Source organism: Microplitis mediator, chromosome 7, assembly GCF_029852145.1.
Source record: "Microplitis mediator isolate UGA2020A chromosome 7, iyMicMedi2.1, whole genome shotgun sequence".
Classification (NCBI taxonomy): domain Eukaryota; kingdom Metazoa; phylum Arthropoda; class Insecta; order Hymenoptera; family Braconidae; genus Microplitis; species Microplitis mediator.
Window position 1 is genome coordinate 10715555 of NC_079975.1, and position 18709 is coordinate 10734263.

At 29.4% G+C, this 18709-nt stretch overlaps 3 protein-coding genes across 3 annotated transcripts; 1 reads left to right on the top strand and 2 right to left on the bottom strand.

Moving 5' to 3' along the window:
• Positions 1 to 4063, top strand: LOC130672507 (exocyst complex component 8). Its single transcript, XM_057477140.1, has 6 exons — positions 1 to 180; positions 245 to 600; positions 672 to 974; positions 1565 to 2773; positions 3384 to 3559; positions 3653 to 4063. The coding sequence occupies exons 1-6, from the start codon at positions 126 to 128 to the stop codon at positions 3675 to 3677; spliced, it is 2124 nt and encodes a 707-aa protein (XP_057333123.1). The 5' UTR covers positions 1 to 125; the 3' UTR covers positions 3678 to 4063.
• A 105-nt stretch (positions 4064 to 4168) lies between these two features.
• Positions 4169 to 11214, bottom strand: LOC130672506 (protein ELYS). The gene is made up of 4 exons (XM_057477139.1): positions 11072 to 11214; positions 10891 to 10964; positions 4386 to 10749; positions 4169 to 4307 (listed from the first exon to the last, which is right to left on the bottom strand). The coding sequence occupies exons 2-3, from the start codon at positions 10918 to 10920 to the stop codon at positions 4423 to 4425; spliced, it is 6357 nt and encodes a 2118-aa protein (XP_057333122.1). The 5' UTR covers positions 10921 to 10964; positions 11072 to 11214; the 3' UTR covers positions 4169 to 4307; positions 4386 to 4422.
• Positions 11215 to 13373: 2159 nt separating this feature from the next.
• On the bottom strand, positions 13374 to 14412 carry LOC130672484 (39S ribosomal protein L55, mitochondrial). The gene is made up of 2 exons (XM_057477097.1): positions 14124 to 14412; positions 13374 to 13889 (listed from the first exon to the last, which is right to left on the bottom strand). The coding sequence occupies exon 2, from the start codon at positions 13886 to 13888 to the stop codon at positions 13550 to 13552; it is 339 nt and encodes a 112-aa protein (XP_057333080.1). The 5' UTR covers position 13889; positions 14124 to 14412; the 3' UTR covers positions 13374 to 13549.
• Positions 14413 to 18709: the final 4297 nt, after the last annotated feature.

The window sequence follows — 18709 nt, forward strand, 5'->3', positions numbered from 1 at the left end:
AGTTTAATAAGACGTTTATGAATTTTAAGGTTAATCATCATTAAATAAACGTCACCCTTCCAAAACATTAACTCAGGCAGTGATACAGATTGGAATTTATTATCTCGAACTCTTGATTATTAAAAATGACCGAAGAATTGATTACCTCTTTTGCAGCCGATGAATTTAACCCAGAGAAGTGTAAGTTAATATTTAAAAAATTTAAGTATATTTAAACTTCTAATATATGAATTTTGACTTTTAGTTGTCAAAGATCTAAGTACTCAGTGTATTGGTGCTGATGAACTTTATAAGCAACGAACTAAAATTCAGGAACTTGGTGATAAAATATCGTTTCAACTTAAACGCAATGTCTATCAAAATTATATGCAATTTATTGAAACGGCTAAAGAAATTTCACATTTGGAAAGTGAGATGTATCAGTTATCCCAACTATTAAGCGAACAACGATCACTCCTTAGTGCATTAAATTCCAAGAGATCAGCTGGTACTATGTTCGACGATATTTTAAAAAATAATCAAGATCTAAATCCTGTATCCAAAGAGCAAGAACAAAGACAAAAATTAATTCAATCCCTTGAACACGTCGAAGGAGCGATGGTTGATGTCTAAATTACTTAATTCAGTACTTCAGTTGTATCATAATTTATTCAGAATTAAAATTTTTTTAGAGTTTAGTTGACGTACCAGGGAGAATTTGCTTTCATGAAGGATCTTTGTTAGAGTTAGATCCTTTAGAAGGAACTCCATTAAAAAGAGTACACGGTTATTTATTCAATGACATTCTTATGATCGCTTCTTGGCTCACTACAGGTGGGCGAAGACACCCATCTAAGCATAAAGTTCAAGCGGTTTATAATTTACACAGTTTGGCCGTAGTCAACGTAAAAGATTTAGGATCAGTAAAACTTGCGTTTAAATTACTAGCTTTTCCAGATACTAGAGTCTTCCAATGCGCTTCTGCTACTAGCAAGGTAATATTTTTCAAATTTTACAAATTAATTAATTTCTTGGCATTAAAACTAATAAATTTGAAGTAAAAAACAAAAATAAAAACATTTAGCAGCCGAAATTAAAGTAGATTTTTCATTATTTATTCATTTATTTTCAAGCTTTCAAATGAAAATTATCTAATATAATACTATTTCGACATTTTTTATGAATTTCGAAGACAAAACTAAATAAAAAAAAAGTCCAAATGGCAAGTTAAGGAACAAAAATTAATCAGATGAGCTTTGAAATACCTTCGATGATCCCAGATAGCTAGGATTGCTCAGCAAATGTTTGCTTTTATGACTCTGAAGTTAGCTGACATCTGGCATTTTTTAAATTAATTTTTCAGTTATAAAAAATTATTATACATATCCAAGTTATAATTTAAAAATGACTAATTCAATTGATAACTTTGTTTTAAAAATTTGAGATTTTTAATATACTACGGTTACAAGTTGTTCAAGGTCAAAAGAAACATATTTAAACCAATAATGTCGGAATTTGAACAGCAATGAAATGAATTCATAATTTGGTTTACCAAGTTAGTAAATAAAATTTTTTTTTTTAACAGAAAGAGTGGTTAGAAAAATGTGAACAAGCAAAGAGAGTCCGTCTCTTACAAGAATTTCAACAAGAGTTACCAGACAAACAAGAAGTACAGAAAGAAAATACAATCATATCGTCAAGATCAATGTCTCTAGACTCTCGTATTCTTGGTATAGATAACGCCGATGATTCTGTTGAAAGTTTAGAATCTTTGCCCGAGTGGTTATTAGAAGTTACTGAAGATCTAGATTCATGTATAGCTCAAAGACACTTTGAAGAAGCATACAATATTTTTGAAAAAGCAAATAGTTATCTTAAAGGAATACAATCTTCATCGCAATTGACTGAAATTAAAACAAAAATCGAGGATCGGGGAAAATATTTTGTTCAAGTGCTTACTGATGAATTGGAATTAAGTGTAGAGGCAAAATCCTTGCAAGGGGGTGGATTAAGAAGTGCACGACGAGCTGTAAAACTTCTTATACAACTAAATCGAAGTGCTCAAGCCTGCAAACTATATTTGCAACTTTGTAATGCAGCTCTTACATCTCGGTTAAAACGTGTAAAACGAGAAGGCACTGTTGTGCCTTACATTAAACAATTAAGTGCAATTGCTTTTAGTAATATTTTTGATATGGCCACAGAATTTCTTAAACTCTTTTCACCATCAATGAACTGTACTTCAAGTCTTATAGTTTGGTGCAGTCAAGAAGTCAAATACCTTACATCTCACTTAATAAAACAATTATTTATTCCTCAAGTGACATTGGGAACTCTGGTAGAGTGCATAAGTACAGTCCGTGATCATTGTGATCAACTGACCCATCTTGGAATTAATTTACGTTATCAACTTGATGGTCAATTACGAACTCTTTTGGCTAGAGCTTTACAAGATGCTAGTGAAAAATATATAGATGCGATAAAAGTTCGTGCTGCTGAAGATAATTGGCGACCTACGAATTTGCAAACTCATGAAAATCTTAAAAAACTACTAAGCGAATTAGATGATCTTGGTATACCTGTACCTTCTGCATTTATAACAAGTGATTGTTGGATATCGTTAACTAATAATACATTAGCTTTTTCAAAACTTTACATTGGACTCTTGGAAGATTGTTCGAGTGTTTTTACACCTGAACTCATATGTACTATTGAAACAGTACTTATTTCAGTTTTACGTGCTCAAGTTCAATACGTTGTTGCATCGCTCAATAATTCAAAATTAAATTCAGAGGTAAAAAATACATTAATAATTCATTTTTCGAAAGAAATGATACCTGCCCACTTTTTTGTCACATTTTAGTTTTTAAAAAATTTAAGAACTAATAATAATAATAAGTGCTCACAAAGATATCCTAAATTTTGTAATAAATTTAAAAAATAACACTTTCTAACTTTCCTTAAAATTAAAATCACTGATGAAAATTTAAATGAAAAAAAAAAAAAAAAAAAAAATTAAAATTATATTTAAAGTTAAATTTTAAGTGTGATTGACAGTGTTTGGTAATTAGTGATGTAGATGATGTATTGAAAGTATACAAATTAAAAATTACTTAAGTACAAATATTCGTAAGCTAAAAATCATTGTTCTGTAAATCTGTTATAACTTCAATAACTAAAGATTAAAAAAAAACTAAATTGTTTTTGCGTCGTCCCGCAAACTCAACAAGATATGAGGATGCAAATCAAGGCACACATTAAACCACTAATTGACCCATGCATTCATCCACACATTGACCCATACATATTTGTGGGATAATGTGTGGAATATTTTAATAGTGCTTCAAAATTTCGATTACTTTAGTTAAATTTAATATAAATTTTAATCATTTATTGATTTTTAGAAAAAATTAGTGCAAGATAATGCTGCATACATTCGTGAAATAATTATCGAACGTGGGTTAGAGTTCTACAGGAGTATGATGGGACAAGAATTTACAAAACTACTTGAGTTGAAGAAAACCATTATTATAGAACCTACAGCTGAAAAACCAAAACTAGCACCTAGAACATCAATCACGTAATATAAATTCCCTACATACATATAAATTATGTAGGTACAAAATGTATAAAATTTGTGATTAAATATTTTTTTCGTAATTTTTTTGAACAGTAAAAAAGCAGAGAATCGATCGTGAAAAACGGTGAGTTGACAATAAACAGCAGAAGAATTCATAATCAATTCATGATAAAATCACAGTATTCTTACGCAATAGATGAAAAACCATGTATCAACTTATTATATTTAACTTATTTTATTTAATGTGTTTAAGAATTTATTTAACTTGTTATATTTTTAAAAAATAATAAAATTATAATACATTTTGGTTTAAAAGGCAAATGTTTATTTCAATAGAAAAATAAATTTCTCAAGTCTACAGTCTGTTAATTAATGTATCATTTCAACAGATGATTGATACTGTAAGATATTGTTATCACGTTTCATTTATTGCTTAATCATAATACTTTTACAAACCAATAAAATTTTATAAATTGTAATAAATTTTGACATTAAACAAACCTAGTTTTTATTAGTTTACTTTTTTTCTTTTATTCAATGTTGATATAAAATTAGTTGTCGACCTTTAATTCAATAATTCATATTGCTATACAAAATTTTAAGTGAAACATATACGCTTTGAGCAATTTTTATAAGTTGCATCAGTTCTTAAGGAATTTACTGTATTTCCTGGTTACTTTCGTGATTTTTTAAAATTAGTAGACTGAGATCTGTCAGTTCGGCGATGATTGTTGTCCCTCAATTGTATCTGTTAAATAATTATTAAAAGTAATTATTTTAGTTCTTTGTTAATAAAAGTACTCTAAAAAAAAATTGATTTGCTTACTATTTTTATTGTCACGCGTCAAGTGAATTTTTTAAATTTATGTACACAAGTTCTCATCATTGCACTTCTCCTTTTGTTGTGACGTTTTTGAATTTCGTTTTGGGTTCTCGAACGCTGTAATATTTTTAAAATCTTTTGTTTCAGATTTTGCACGCTTGCTTCTTCTAAGATTTTTTGTTGTTGTGTTATCCTCTGTGCATATGTCTGATTGAGAATCGAACGACACTTTCTCTTCATCCAAATGTTCTAATGTAGAATTTTTTGAAAGTTGACGAGTTTGCTGTTTCGATGCTGTTGGCATTAAGTCTACACTCATAGCTCTTCTTTGTCGACCTCTAGTAACTTTTTTCAATTCTTTAATTTCGTCCATCATCTCTTGTTCTTCAGGTATCGGAGTTATACTATTTTCATTTTTTGTTTTTATAGATTTATCAATAATTTCCTTTGAAATTGATCCTTTACGTCGCGTTACGCATTTATTATCTTCGGGAATATTCGTACTTTTTGTTTTTTCTTTAGATACACTCTTTAATTTTTTTGATACCACTGAACTGTCTTCAGTTGTTTTTCTTGTACTCAATTCTGAACGTTTTTTTTTTGTTAAGCTTTCTTCTGGATTTTCTTTTGACATAGATGCACTTCTTGTTCTTTTTGCCAGAGGCACATAATCACTTTGGTTTATTCCCGAAGTTTTTATGAACTCTGTCGTTTCCGATGACTTTGATTCGCCCTCTTCTTTTATTGTAGAAGATGATTTTTTTGATCCAGAGTCATCTTTCATTTTTTGAGCAGAAACTGGTTTTTCATCTAACATATTTTGTGTTGTATTACTTGAAGTCGATGTTTTTCTTGTTCGTCTTGTTTTGATGTTTTGTAATGATGAATCTTCATCACAGGTTTCTGTAACTACGGTCAATTTGTTTTTTTTTGCTTCCGTATTTTTACTCACTGAACTAGCTCTTGTACTTCTTGTAGTTTTCTTATTACTATCAGGCTCTTCACTACTTTCTTCCGCAGTTATAGAAGTTATTATCGTCGGTTTAATGTCTGTTATAGATTTTTCTTCTACTGTCATCAATTCTTTTTGCTCAGAACGTGAATTTCTCGTATTTCTACGTATAGATGCTTTACGATTATTATTTGAAATGTTACCATCATCAACTTTATTCACAAGAAGTTCTTTACTTAAAGATATTGATCGTCGACCACTCCTTTTTTTTATACTTGATAAATCTTCAGACATAAGACATTGTGACGACAATACCGGTGTTTCTTTAACTAATGAAAGCTCTTGTTTTGTGAGATGATCAGCATATTGAGCTTCAATGTTTTCTATGTTTTTCTGAATTTCTACATTAGTTTCTTCAATTACTGGTATTACTGAAGACGCTCGACGTGATCGTGTTGTTCGAGAATGAATAGCTGGACCTTCATTTTCAGTATTAAATTGATTTACATTTTTGTTCGATTTATTAGATGTTTCACATTTATTTTGAATGACGTCAAATTCAGATGATTCGTGCTCTTTAATTTGTGATGTATTAAATTTCTCAAAATTAGATGACTGTTTGTTTTCATTAGTAACTTTCGACTGTTTATGCTGGCTCATATCGATATCTCCAGATAATTCAATGGATTTAAAATTTTCATCAGTTTCATCATCTGTAATATCGATATCTTCAATCAAAATTGTTGCGGATAATTCAGGTGAATTTTTAATGCCCTCAATTTTTTTAATATTTGTTCTCTCTGTATTCATTATGTTATTTTCAGAACCTTTGGATGATTCATCATCAGTAATATTTAAATCTTCACAACAATTAACACTAATTTTTTCTGAATCATTTATTTCTCTGGAATTAAAAGTACTTATTAATCCATCGTCACTAGCATCTTCTTCGTATTTTAAAATAACAAGTTCATCATCATAATTATTTGATGATTTAAAATGGTTTTTACTATCTTTAATATAAGTCTTTTCTTCAGATAATTTATTATTGGAATCGACGTTCATTTCAATTGCATTTTTCGTTGTTTCAAATTGATTTAATTTCTTAACTTCTCTTTTATAATCAGTAAGATTTTGAAATTTTTCACTGATTGATGAACTAACATTATTTTTATCTACATCGTTCATACAAACTTCTTCAGTAATACTTGTCTTTGTGTTATCATTTTCCGAAAATATAAAACTATCAATCCTATTATTTTCGTCATTAGAATCTTTATTCATATTCAAATTATGTGTAAGAGATGATTTATAAGAATCTGCTGTTGGTTGGATTATTTTTTTCAAGGGATCTATGGATTTAATGGGAGTGTTAAACCGTGATAATTCGAAACTTGAATCGGATGATAACAATGTCGAGGCATAAATTGATGTAGAGGGTATAGAAAATCTTGAATTAGGAGTCTTTTCTGTATAACCATGAATAAATGTACTAGAAATTATGTTGGGTTTTGGTGACAGATCTACTGACATTTCCAGTGAATTCTGACAAGACGCAGAAAAATCTTTTCGTCTAAGATGTGGTCTGGTACAGGGGCCAGATATATTTTTGAAATCATGTAAAGAAGCATTTGATAAAATAGTACTCTCATAAAGAGATTTTGTACTCGTATTTAAACTGGAATACGCTTCTTCACTTTCTTCGGAAATGTCATCCTCTGGCACTACGTTATTATCATTTTTTATCATTATATTATCATCTAAAATATCGTCTTGATTTTCAATAGATTTTTTACTATTGTTTATTATTTCGTCAATAGATTCATTGGCCATAGATTGATAAACACTAAATCGAATTTGTCGAGGTTTCTTTTCTCTATCTGACATAATATTTTTTTTTACCGATGATATTATTCCGGAAGGTGACGACGAGTTTTGAATCATTTGTCGAATTTTAAGAATCGATTGTGGAGTCTCACATTGTGTATCTGTGGTATGAGATATTTGATTTTTTCTTTTAATTAAAGGAGTATCCCATATAGTAATTAAGCTAATATCTTTTGTAGCACTATCGTCGATTTTATCGTTAGTTTTAGTGATTTTGCATCGCTTTTTTAAATTTTCTCCATCATTCTGAAGCTCTTCATTTGTCATTGTTTGATCTAATGTACGTTTTTCGCTGTACGATCGAGCACTTATAGGAAAGCGTATATAGTTTGAACTAGGTGTTTTTTCAGTAGTTTTTAGAAACAAACAAGGAGCACTCAAAAATGGTATTTGTGGTATATTTTTACAGTAAAATGTATCTTTAGCATTTTTAATGGCTGTTTCACAAATTTCATGAGCTGATACACAATCTTTCACATAAGACATAGGACGTGGGTGTGACTTAAAATTATTTAATTTACTCCATTTGATCGAATTAGTAGTAAAACGCTGAGTAATTTGAGGAAGCGTAGTATTGAGAGCCTGAAACATTGAAAAAAATACTGGTATCTTCTTTTTCTTCTTTAAGCTCGTTAAATTTTGATCTGATAGTAAAACATTATTAGCCTCTATATATCGACAACGTTGGAGATAATATAATAGTTGAGTTCCTCCATATTTTTGTTGCTCGAGAAACTGCATAAAAGCTTTCTCTTCTTCAGTATCCAAAATCAAGTGCAAAATATCATTAAGCTTTCCATGTAATTGACAAGCTCGAAAAAATTTAATCAATAGTTTATTGTGGTATAGAGATTTTTTATGAAAAGCAGATTGTACTAAACCATGTTCTATAGATAAAGTCACCAGAGTACTCTGATCATCAACGGAAGATAATGGAGGTTTTCTTATTCTTATATAAATTGAAGCCAATTTGTTCTGATTATTTTGTACAAGTGTTCTCAATATAAATTCGTGGTGCCAATTTTTAATATCTGAGTCAAGTACTAATTGGCCTATCATTATATCAAGAAACCCTTGATAATCTTCATGATCAAGAAACCACATAGCGTGTGTGAGTTTAATAAGACTTGGACTAAGCTTAAAAGCAGATGGATATTTAATCAATTGACCAACACCAGAATAAGTATTTTGTAGCTCCATTACAAGATCCATTAGGAGATAGATAATAATTTGATGTTTATTTTCAATTTCATTTGAATCTGGACAATGACAGTCAATCAAACAACTTCTTATTAATGATTGCAACGAAGGAGGAGGATATTTATCTTTGTTATGAATTTCATTACTTTCTAGCTCCCACTGAAATCTCAGTGCAGGACATTCTCTTGCTATCAACTCATCTATAAATAAAGCCTCTTCATTACATCCATTTTTTCCAGTTGTTCTTTGATATTGTTTACGTTTTTCAGTATATATTACGGATAATTTAGTCGCAGGATAAGGAATTCTCGGATTGAAAGAAATATGTACAGCTTCTTCATTTATATCTTGCATTTCTGGCAACAGCCCTACATCACAAAACCATAGTAAAATTTCAAGATACATGGATATACGATAAAATGCTTGACGTTGTTGTTCTAAATCTTCAGTAATTGGAAGATTCTCGACAACATTACATAAACATTCCATTTGCTGTGAAAGAAATCGTAAAGTTTTTATTTCAGCTTCACCAATGCTATGACCAGACTGATCAAATAAACAAGTGCACAGTTGATGTGCACTAAGTTTAATAACGGAAGCTCGTTGGATACTCCAACGGAGGAATGCTGAATATAAATAAGTATTTCCACTATCAGACCATTCTTTTGCACACTTTAATAAAAATATCGATAACCTTCGCTCTAAACATAAAGTCAATAGAGAGTCTCTTTGACTATCAACATCGTTAAGAAGAGAAGCATCTGAATTATATGGTATTAAGCCGGCAGTAATGCAACGATGAAATATTTTTGATGGTTGACTCAGAATTATTGATCCAGATGTTACTATTTCTCTGAGTAATTGAGCTTGGAAACCTCGAGTCATCCAGACAGTAAGATGTTTCGAAGTCAATTCTATCCATTCTAAAGATAACGCATTAGGATAGTAAAATTCTTCAGGTGAAGTTAAATTTGTCCAAAAAAAATCTTTCATAGTCGATGGAATATATGCACAGTCGATTAAATTTTCACAATCAGAAACTTTAGATTTTGTTTGATAGCAAGTTAATATAGAATTATTATTGTGACATTCTGATACAAATCGTGGCATTTGTTCTTTATACCATTGATTTAAATCAAACAAAATAATTTTTCCTTCGACACTAATTAATAACAAACTACTTTCACCCCGTTTTTCAGTAGACTCAGATTGTTCTGAATTACTTTCTCTTAAAATTGAAATCAAATTAATAACTTTATCATTTTCTTGTAATTTAAGTTCAAACTTGAGACTTGGTTCAGCTTCAAGATTAAAATAAACACAAGTATTATCAATTAAACATTTTTTCTCAAACAACATGGCGTACATTTTTAAAATTGGTGGAGAATTAAGTAACTTATTTTGATAAGAAACCCATAAATAGCAAAATGGTCTCGGATCATCTGCTGGCTCTAACAAAGCAATATGAGTTACTATCATATTGTCACCTACTGATGGGCTAATCCATTTATATCCATCAGCTTGCCAAATTATTACTCTACTTAAACAACCAGCAATAACGCATCCTATTTTTTTAGAGTATTTGATAACACTTGTATACAATTTTTGAGACAATACTAATGATTCCAATTCTTCATTTCTTTGACCAATTTGTTGTTTTATATGTTCATTCATTAAATTTAAAACAAAATGTTCCTCTGCTTTGTATTTGTATTTCGATCGTTTTTCAGGAATAATATCAATTTCAGCTGGATTAACTTCATCAGCAACAAGTAAATTATTTGACTCCCATCGATTACGTCGTAAGTCAATCATGAAACAATCAAGATTTTTTAAAGCAACACAAGCAACTCCGTGACTTTTTAACAAACGATTGTCTATTCTACTTTCATTTATTTTTTCCCACTCGGCTCCGCCATTAATGACACATAATTTTTCAACGCTGGCTGGCATTTTTATAGATCGAAGAATTTGAGAAGACATGCAGTCGAATATACAGACCATCCCTAATGATTCTTTCAATCTAGTAGCACCATTGTCTAGTCCAACAAGAAGCAACGGCAGTTGATTTGGTTGAGAAGGAAACGGAGATACGCATGAAACTTGTCCTTTAAAAGATTTGTAACTAATATTGATGCCGGTTTTTACATTAAAAACTATCAATTTCGATCCACAGCTTAGCCAACCATAATCAACATCATCAAAAAAGCCACCTAATATACTTGGACAATAATTATTAACTCTACGAGTCTCAATCGAATTCGAATCGACGTCTTGGGTATTTGAATAATGCAAATTGAAGCATGGTAATTGTATTTTTTTTCTGATCTAAAAATTAATAACATGGTATTAAAAATATTTAGATTTATTAATGCAATAAATTAAATACAACTAGTAAGATTGAATTATTTTTTTTTTTTATGAATTTTAAGTAATTATTAATAAATATATTAAATTAATTGTAAATACCTCACAACATGTATCTTCTAATTCCTCCATATTTCAAATAATAATTTTAAATTGTATTGACTTACAATAATAACCTTGTGTAGTAATAATAAAACATGTAATAGAATTTTAAAAATATAAATGTAAAAGATAAATCGTACGATTAAAATTGTAATTTCAATAAATATCTAATGGAACTGACCTGTCACAACTTTATATATTTATAATACAAATTTCCGTTGCATGAACAAATTTATATTGTACTTTTATATAAATATCGGTTGTCGTACTACATTATTCAAATAGCCGTCTTGACTGCAAGTTTACGGAAATCTGAGATCGAAATTTGACGCTAAGTTGGCTGCAAAAAGTTAATGCATATGTGCCTAACGAAGGATAAAAAAGACAGAAAGCTTGGCGAAGCCACGCTCTATCTTTCATGCTCCCGAGCTCTACCCTAATAGCACAGTTTGCTTTAGCAAAAGTTTCGGGCTTTTCCGTTTTTGACGACAATTTATATACAACACAATTCTATTTGACGTAAATTTACTACCCGAATTAGAATGCAAATTCATTTCAAAAGTAGTATATAAATTGTCGTCGTCGATAACGGAATAGCCCAAAGTTGACGGACATTTGACGAAAAATTCAAGGAAACTTTATTAGGGTTTTTTTCTAGCATAAATAGTTACCTCTAAATTTAGAAAAAATTGACCGCAAGTTTTTCATTCCAACTTTTGCTGTCAAATTTTCGGCAAAGTCGGGCAACAAATTTCGATAATTTCAATTGTCAAATTACTGTCAATTTCAAGCTAAAGTGACTATTTGGGGCAGTTTCAGCTCAGAAATTGAAATGAAACTTTTGACATCCCGATGACGTACAGTATATATAAAAAATTTCAGTTCAACTTTTTAGCTCTCTTATACGTAAAATAACATATAAATTTGACGTAAGCTTAAAGCTGCTGTTTTATATCAAGTTTATATTTAATTCTACGCGTGGGAGACAGCAAAAAATTAAAATGAAATTTTCTATGTCTACTAGACGTCATCGAGATGTTGATCATTTAGAGAGTTCTCATCGAAGTCAATTTTTACTACCTTAATTGTTGATCTCACGTACATCCGTTTGTTTTTTAGCTTCATTCCCGAAACTTTCGAGCGATACTCTCTGTCAACTTTCAGAATGATGTCCGAGTAGTGTGTCTATGAAACAGCGGGAAATTTAAAAGCTGACCCACGGGATCAACGGTTTTCCAGATATTTTGATTAGAAAAAACAGTAAAACAATAAGTTTAATCGACGAAATTTAAGATAATTAAACGAGCTTTCAGATGCAGCCAACAGAAATAACATATCACTTTCGAATTAATGGTTATGATCAGATGAATTCGTGATAAATACATTTTTTTAAAACTTAAAAAATCTTCAAACATCATCTACTTTTAAACTTGTTGGCTGATTTAGCTCATTTTGGAGCTCAATCAAGAATTCAGCTTAAAAATAAGTATGCTAAATTATGAGCGTGAATATAGCAGACATGCAACAATTAATAAATTTTAAATAAATAAATTAAAATAATGAAGTTGAAAAACATGCAACTACTGATTTTTCAATTATCTAAATATGTATTTTTTAATTTTTATTTTACTCGCATTTTATTTATTCATTCAAAAATTGTCAGCTATATTCACACTCATAAATTATATTGTGATCAGCTGAAAACTATGACCACTATTCAAGTGGCAAGGCGAGTCTTATCTCAAGCATACATACATAAAATTATCCCATATCAAGAAAGTGTACCCCGGGTGTCTCTGGCTTTTCATCAAATTATTTTTTATACCAAGTCTTACCAATGAAATTCCATAAAACGTTATAAAATCATTTTTTCAAGGGCTGTTAGAGATACCGCAAAGCTGCAAAGCACTTATTCAATGTGGCCAAGGAACTGAGTCTAGACACGTAAACCATTACGCGACTAGTCTAATCTACTGAGAGAGTAAATATAAATAATTTAAAAGAGACATGAACTAAATTCTAATGGATACCAAATACAATGGAAAAACTATAAACGTACAAATATATATGAATAATTTTCAAAGTCGCATCAAAAAAGAAAAATAGTAAATATAACTTGTAAAATAAACGTAAATGGCTAAAAGCGTTAAATAAATAAATACTTGGAATATCTAATATTCATCGTAAAGTTATAGCAGTTTGTTTAAATCATAAATTATATTAAAAAAAAAATGATAAAATATATATTTACAAAGATTTCTCAAAATCCCGGAATAGATGTATCTGATTTGGAAGTTTTAATGCCAGAAATCAGATGGTATCGCAGGAATAGGTTTTATAACAGTGACGCTACATAAGTCGTGCAAGGTTGAAAAACAATATCTATACAAATGCTAACAATTTATTCAACACGGATAAGATACTTTTAATAACGCCTGTTACGTAAGAGGAAGTATTGACATTGTTTACAGTAACAAAGACAATTTTTAATCATTGATTATAATCTCATTTTTATTTACAATAAGCTTCATGACAATTGAATGAAGGTTCCGGTTCACGGAATGACAAAAAAGAAATAATGCACATGAAATAATATTATCGGTAAGATTAAATTAACTAATTTAAATGTAAAAATATAAAATAGAATTTTATTTAATAATTACATTTTGGCGATTTTCAAATATTTATTTTCATCAAAACTATCCTCAACTTCATCTACGATTTCAACTTTAGTTTTAGGTTTTCTTTTTTCTAATATCAACTTACGTTCTGACTCTGACAGAGTCGCAATATCTAATGGTAATTTTATTATTTTTCGTGGTTCAAAATATTGAATGTTAACAGTACTACCATCCGGATGTACAAGCACAGCTGGATATGTTTTTTCATAAATTTTCCGGTGTTTCTTTGTTATGTCAGCAGTCCAACAATTAAATTGCCGATTGAAAATTAAATTTCCTTGGATTCTTTTATAGAACAACGCCAGTGTAGTTTTCATGCTGCAATGCATACAAATTTACAAAAATTTAAAAATTATGTTCACACTAATTTTATTTAATACAACGAAAAGATGGAATCATATTATAGTTAAAAAATTGTTTCTGTTCCATCAGTGTGTATAGGAATCTGAGAATTGTAAAATTATAATTATTTATTGTTTAGATAACGATTATAACCTATTAAAATTGAAAAATTTATATCTTTATAATTGTTTATATAGAAACTTGGCTTACATGTAGCTAGGCAGTAAAACAACTGGAACAGATCGTCAAAATTCCACTAAAGGGTTAGTCAAATTTGAAGGTTGAAGAGCAATTTTGCGGTCAACTTTCTGTCAATTTGTGCAGTGTGTTGAACTCATATTATAGTCAGAAAACTGTACAACAAGAATTGACGTAAATTTGTCGTCAAATTGAACAGAAATCTGCTCAGCAAACTTTGAATTCGATTTGTCCGAAAAATTTACTGCCGTGATTAGACGGCAAAATGTAAGTAAACTCCTGCTCGGCCACACTGGCTGTCTAGGTTGCTAAGCAAAGTACTGGCACAATCAAAACTGCTTCCCTGATAATCACTTTGACTGCAAGTTGACTGAAAGTACTGCTGAAATTTGACGGCAAAGATTTCATGTTCAAGACAAACTTTTTCGGAAGGTTTTTATCATTCGAGTTACGTAATTATTCAAAAAGTAATTAGAAAAGTAAAATTCAAAAATTCGTTTAGTACGGCCCAGCCTTAAGTTGTACTCAAATCCAAACGTTATATTTATAGTATACAGCAGTTCCCCTAATAGCCACTTTGCATTGAAATTGACGGTAATTTAATGTTGAAATTACCTGAAATCTGCTGCCCGAATTTGCAGACAATTTCACAGCAAAAGTTGAAAATAAAAATTTGCGGTTAATTTTTCTTCAATTTTAAGGTAAACTTGTACGAAAAAAAACGGTCGGTAATGTTCATTCTTACCATTTCAAAAGGTAAGCAAATTTATACATAAAATTGTCTACAAGTTGAGCGTAAAAATATACTTAACAATTTTTCAAGTCAAATTAACGATAAATTGACATAAAATTTACCTGAAAATTAAAGACAACTTTTTTCTAGTCAACTTTTGAAGTGAATTTGCATTCTAATTCGGGCATTGAATTTACCTCAAATTCAATAGCAAGTTGCATACAACTTGTCGTAAAAAACGGAAAAGTCCGAAGTTGACGGGAATTTGAAGAAAAATTCAACGAAACTTTTGTACAGTAAACTTTTGCTCAAGCAAACTGTGCTATTAGGGTAAGTGAATAATGGATATCAGATTACATTCGTTGCCAACTTTAAATAAACAAAATATTAGTTACTGAAATAAATGAAAATACTTTATTTTTAAAGTATGAATAAATTTAAATATTTTTCATACTTTTTAAAAAATTTTTTGTATTTAAAATTCTCTATATTATAACCGAATTATAGTAACATATAGGTATAACATAAGACTAAATAAAAAAATCGGTCTGTCAGTTGACCCTGCGGGCCAGCCCCAAAACTTCCCGCTGTTTTCGAGCTCAAGAACCTCGAAAACATTATTGTGAATACATTTTCGAGCTCGAAAATACGTTTGTATGCTGTTGTTTTCGAAAAAAAAACGTTTTTTACCATTTTTTCTCCAACGATATCTCTCAAACGAATAAACCGATTGAGACGGTTGAGGTGGCAATCAACGCGTTTTATCAAGTTCTAAAGCTGATCAAATTTTGAATTCGATTTATCGAGTCGTTTTTTAGATATTTCAGAAAAAATAAACAAAATTGTTTTTTTTTAATTCTTTCGACAACGGTTTCTCTTGAACGAATTAACCGATTTTGATGGTTGAGGTGGCATTCGACGCGGCTTATAAAGCTCTAGAGCCCAGTCCATTTTGGAATCAATCCATCGAGCACATTAAAAGTTCCGAAAAAATGTATAAGACAAACTTTTTCGGAAAATTTTCACCATTCGAGTGACGTAATTATTCTAAACGTAATTAGAAAAGTAAAATTCGGAAATTCGGTTAGTACTGCCCACCCTTGATGAAGTGTTTGATGCACTTTGAAATTTTGCACGGTAATTCTTTTAGCATAGATAAATAATAAATCGTATATTTGGCTGATCTTTTATTTGTAAAGGAGATACTGTGCATAGCGCAAATTTGCAAAAAAATATATGTCAGATCAACTGTTTGGTACACGATCAGCGTAAAATTAAATGAAATTTAAGAAAATTTTGAAAACAGAAATGAAAAAACCAGTCCGGTTGGAAGTGTAAACATAGAATCAAACTACCTAAAATTTGTATTTCTACACGGAGAAAAAAATATTGCTCCTCGAACGATCTAAAGTATAGTAACTCGTAGATCGTTACAACAACAATACGTATGCTTATGGTAACAATACCGTATCGTTCCAGTAACTATCTATTAGATAGCTGTGAGCCCTATACAACTTTCCGTAGTCGTCACCTTACACGGCACCACCTAACCTAACTAAACATCGATTTTCACGCCAACTTTTGAATATTGTATAATTATTGTTAGCAGATGTTTAATAAAAAAAATAGTGTAAAACATAATTGTGATGTTGAAATATGGACCCACGGATAATTAATAAATTAACAGAGTAGAATCTCCATAACTATGTTGATATATTTATTGATAAGTGTTTTTTTATGCTTTTTGTAATCAAATATACATTCATAACCAAAAATCTAAATATTATATATAGTCGGTGTTTTATAATTAAAATGTAATACGTAAATAGTAGAAAAATAATTAATAAACAAATAAAATCTGAATTATTATTTGATTTAAAATTAAATTAATAATAAATAAATTCAAAAAATTAAAAGATATATTTATATTTATATTTAAAATTTATTTAGATTATAACTAACTAATAAATCAGTTTTATAAATTATTTTATTTAATCAAAGTTATTTGCTTATCATTTATTTATGAATGATAAAGGTTTTTAAATATCTCATATAATTTTCAATGTGCGTGACGTCAGATAGGGCTCAGAACGATACCGTATAGATCTCAGAGCTATCCACCGTATTGTTGTCAGAACGATACAGTAGATCGTTGCAGTAACAATCTAGTAGATAACTATAGCGTATTGTTACTGTAAGTATACAGTATACTTCTGAGAACAATATTTTTTTCTCCGTGTATATATAATAAAAATGAAATGTTTGATTCAAGCTGAAAATTTAATAGCATCGAAATTATATGTATTTATTCAAAAATACTTAAAAAAAGCCATATACACTTTTGTTAATGTTAAATAACAGCAGCCAAACATTAAATAAATTTCACATTAGTTGAAGTGAGAATCGCTATGGACAGTAATATAAGGGGCATTCCACGCTAAGCCACCGAAGTAGTAGACCCGATCATTATTTATTTACAAAATTTTTTTACATGTTATAGTCCTTGTTGAAAAACACGATTAAATAAATATACTATAAAAACAGACAAAATCTGCGAGTAATTTTATATTTATTCTATAACATTTGAAAATAAATGAATCTATAATGTTTTCAATTCGAAATTTAAAAATAGTTAAATTCAATCAATGGTTTCCAAAATTACAGACAAACCCCATACAAATGACAACAATGATCAATCATTTCTTTCATTGTCGACAAACAGCATAAAATTGGAAGAGAAAAAAATGAAATTTGTTAGAGTCTACAAGTAAGAGTACATTATATAATGACGCCAAGCACAACATATATGAAGAAACAAAAGATTGCAACATATATCTGCGGGAAGAAAATCCCATATATTGCACTGTTAGAAGTATTTATTTGAGCCAAATAAGATTTATTAATAGTTAATAAATGATTTATTAAATGAGATTTATTTGGGCCAAATAAGTCATTTCTTAATAGTTAATAAATGGCTTATTTGAATAGAAAGAAATGACACGTGAAGTTCAGGTAATAACTTTGAATGGAATGAGTGTGATTGTTAGTAAAAATTTATTATAATATTTAATTTTTTTTATATCTTTTGTATAATAATTTTTATCTTCAATTAACATTAATTGTGTGTATTATTTTCTTTAAAAAAATAAAATTAAACAGTCCTATAAATTATTTGTCATAACCTTACTTAATAAACATCACGAGTCATTTCTTTCTACTCAAATAAGCCATTTATTAACTATTAAGAAATGGCTTATTTGGCCCAAATAAATCTCATTTAATAAATCATTTATTAACTATTAACAAATATTAATTTGGCTCAAATAAATACTTCTAACAGTGTGGTAATAGATGATTATTTATGAAAATAAATAAAGCATCAATGTTTCTGCCCGGTTTATTTAAGCATTGTATCTAAATGTGTATGAATTAACATATGCAATCCATCATTGCTGGGTCAGTTTTTATTGCACCAAACTTATAGCGTAAAATTTGAACTGTTCGAAATTATAATAAGAAAATTTTTACTCTTAATTATAAATAAAAAAATCTAACTTTAAATTTTAAAGTTTGTTAATTTTTTATAAACACATAGACCTTCAAATTAGTCCTAACTAATAATAAGCCCGTGGTTTTGCAGAGTAGTACAATAGCTTTAACTGACATGAAGAAGGATCTAGGTTCGAGCCCCATTAATGTCTAATAATTTTTCATCGAAAAAAAAAAATCATTATTGAATTATCATTGTGGCTAAATATACTTCAATGAAACTTAATCAATAGCAAACCTTCAGAACTCGCATGTTTTTTAGTGTCTCGCTTGCACTTTAGAGACATCTTATAATTTGAGTAGTGTTGTGTGAAAC

Coding starts and splice junctions, on each gene's coding strand:
- LOC130672507 (XM_057477140.1), top strand. CDS start 126: ATGACCGAAGAATTGATTACCTCTTTTGCAGCCGATGAATTTAACCCA. Junction 975..1,564: donor GCGCTTCTGCTACTAGCAAG/GTAATATTTTTC, acceptor TTTTTTTAACAG/AAAGAGTGGTTAGAAAAATG. Junction 2,774..3,383: donor ATTCAAAATTAAATTCAGAG/GTAAAAAATACA, acceptor ATTGATTTTTAG/AAAAAATTAGTGCAAGATAA.
- LOC130672506 (XM_057477139.1), bottom strand. CDS start 10,920: ATGGAGGAATTAGAAGATACATGTTGTGAG. Junction 10,750..10,890: donor TAGAAGATACATGTTGTGAG/GTATTTACAATT, acceptor ATTAATTTTTAG/ATCAGAAAAAAAATACAATT.
- LOC130672484 (XM_057477097.1), bottom strand. CDS start 13,888: ATGAAAACTACACTGGCGTTGTTCTATAAAAGAATCCAAGGAAATTTA.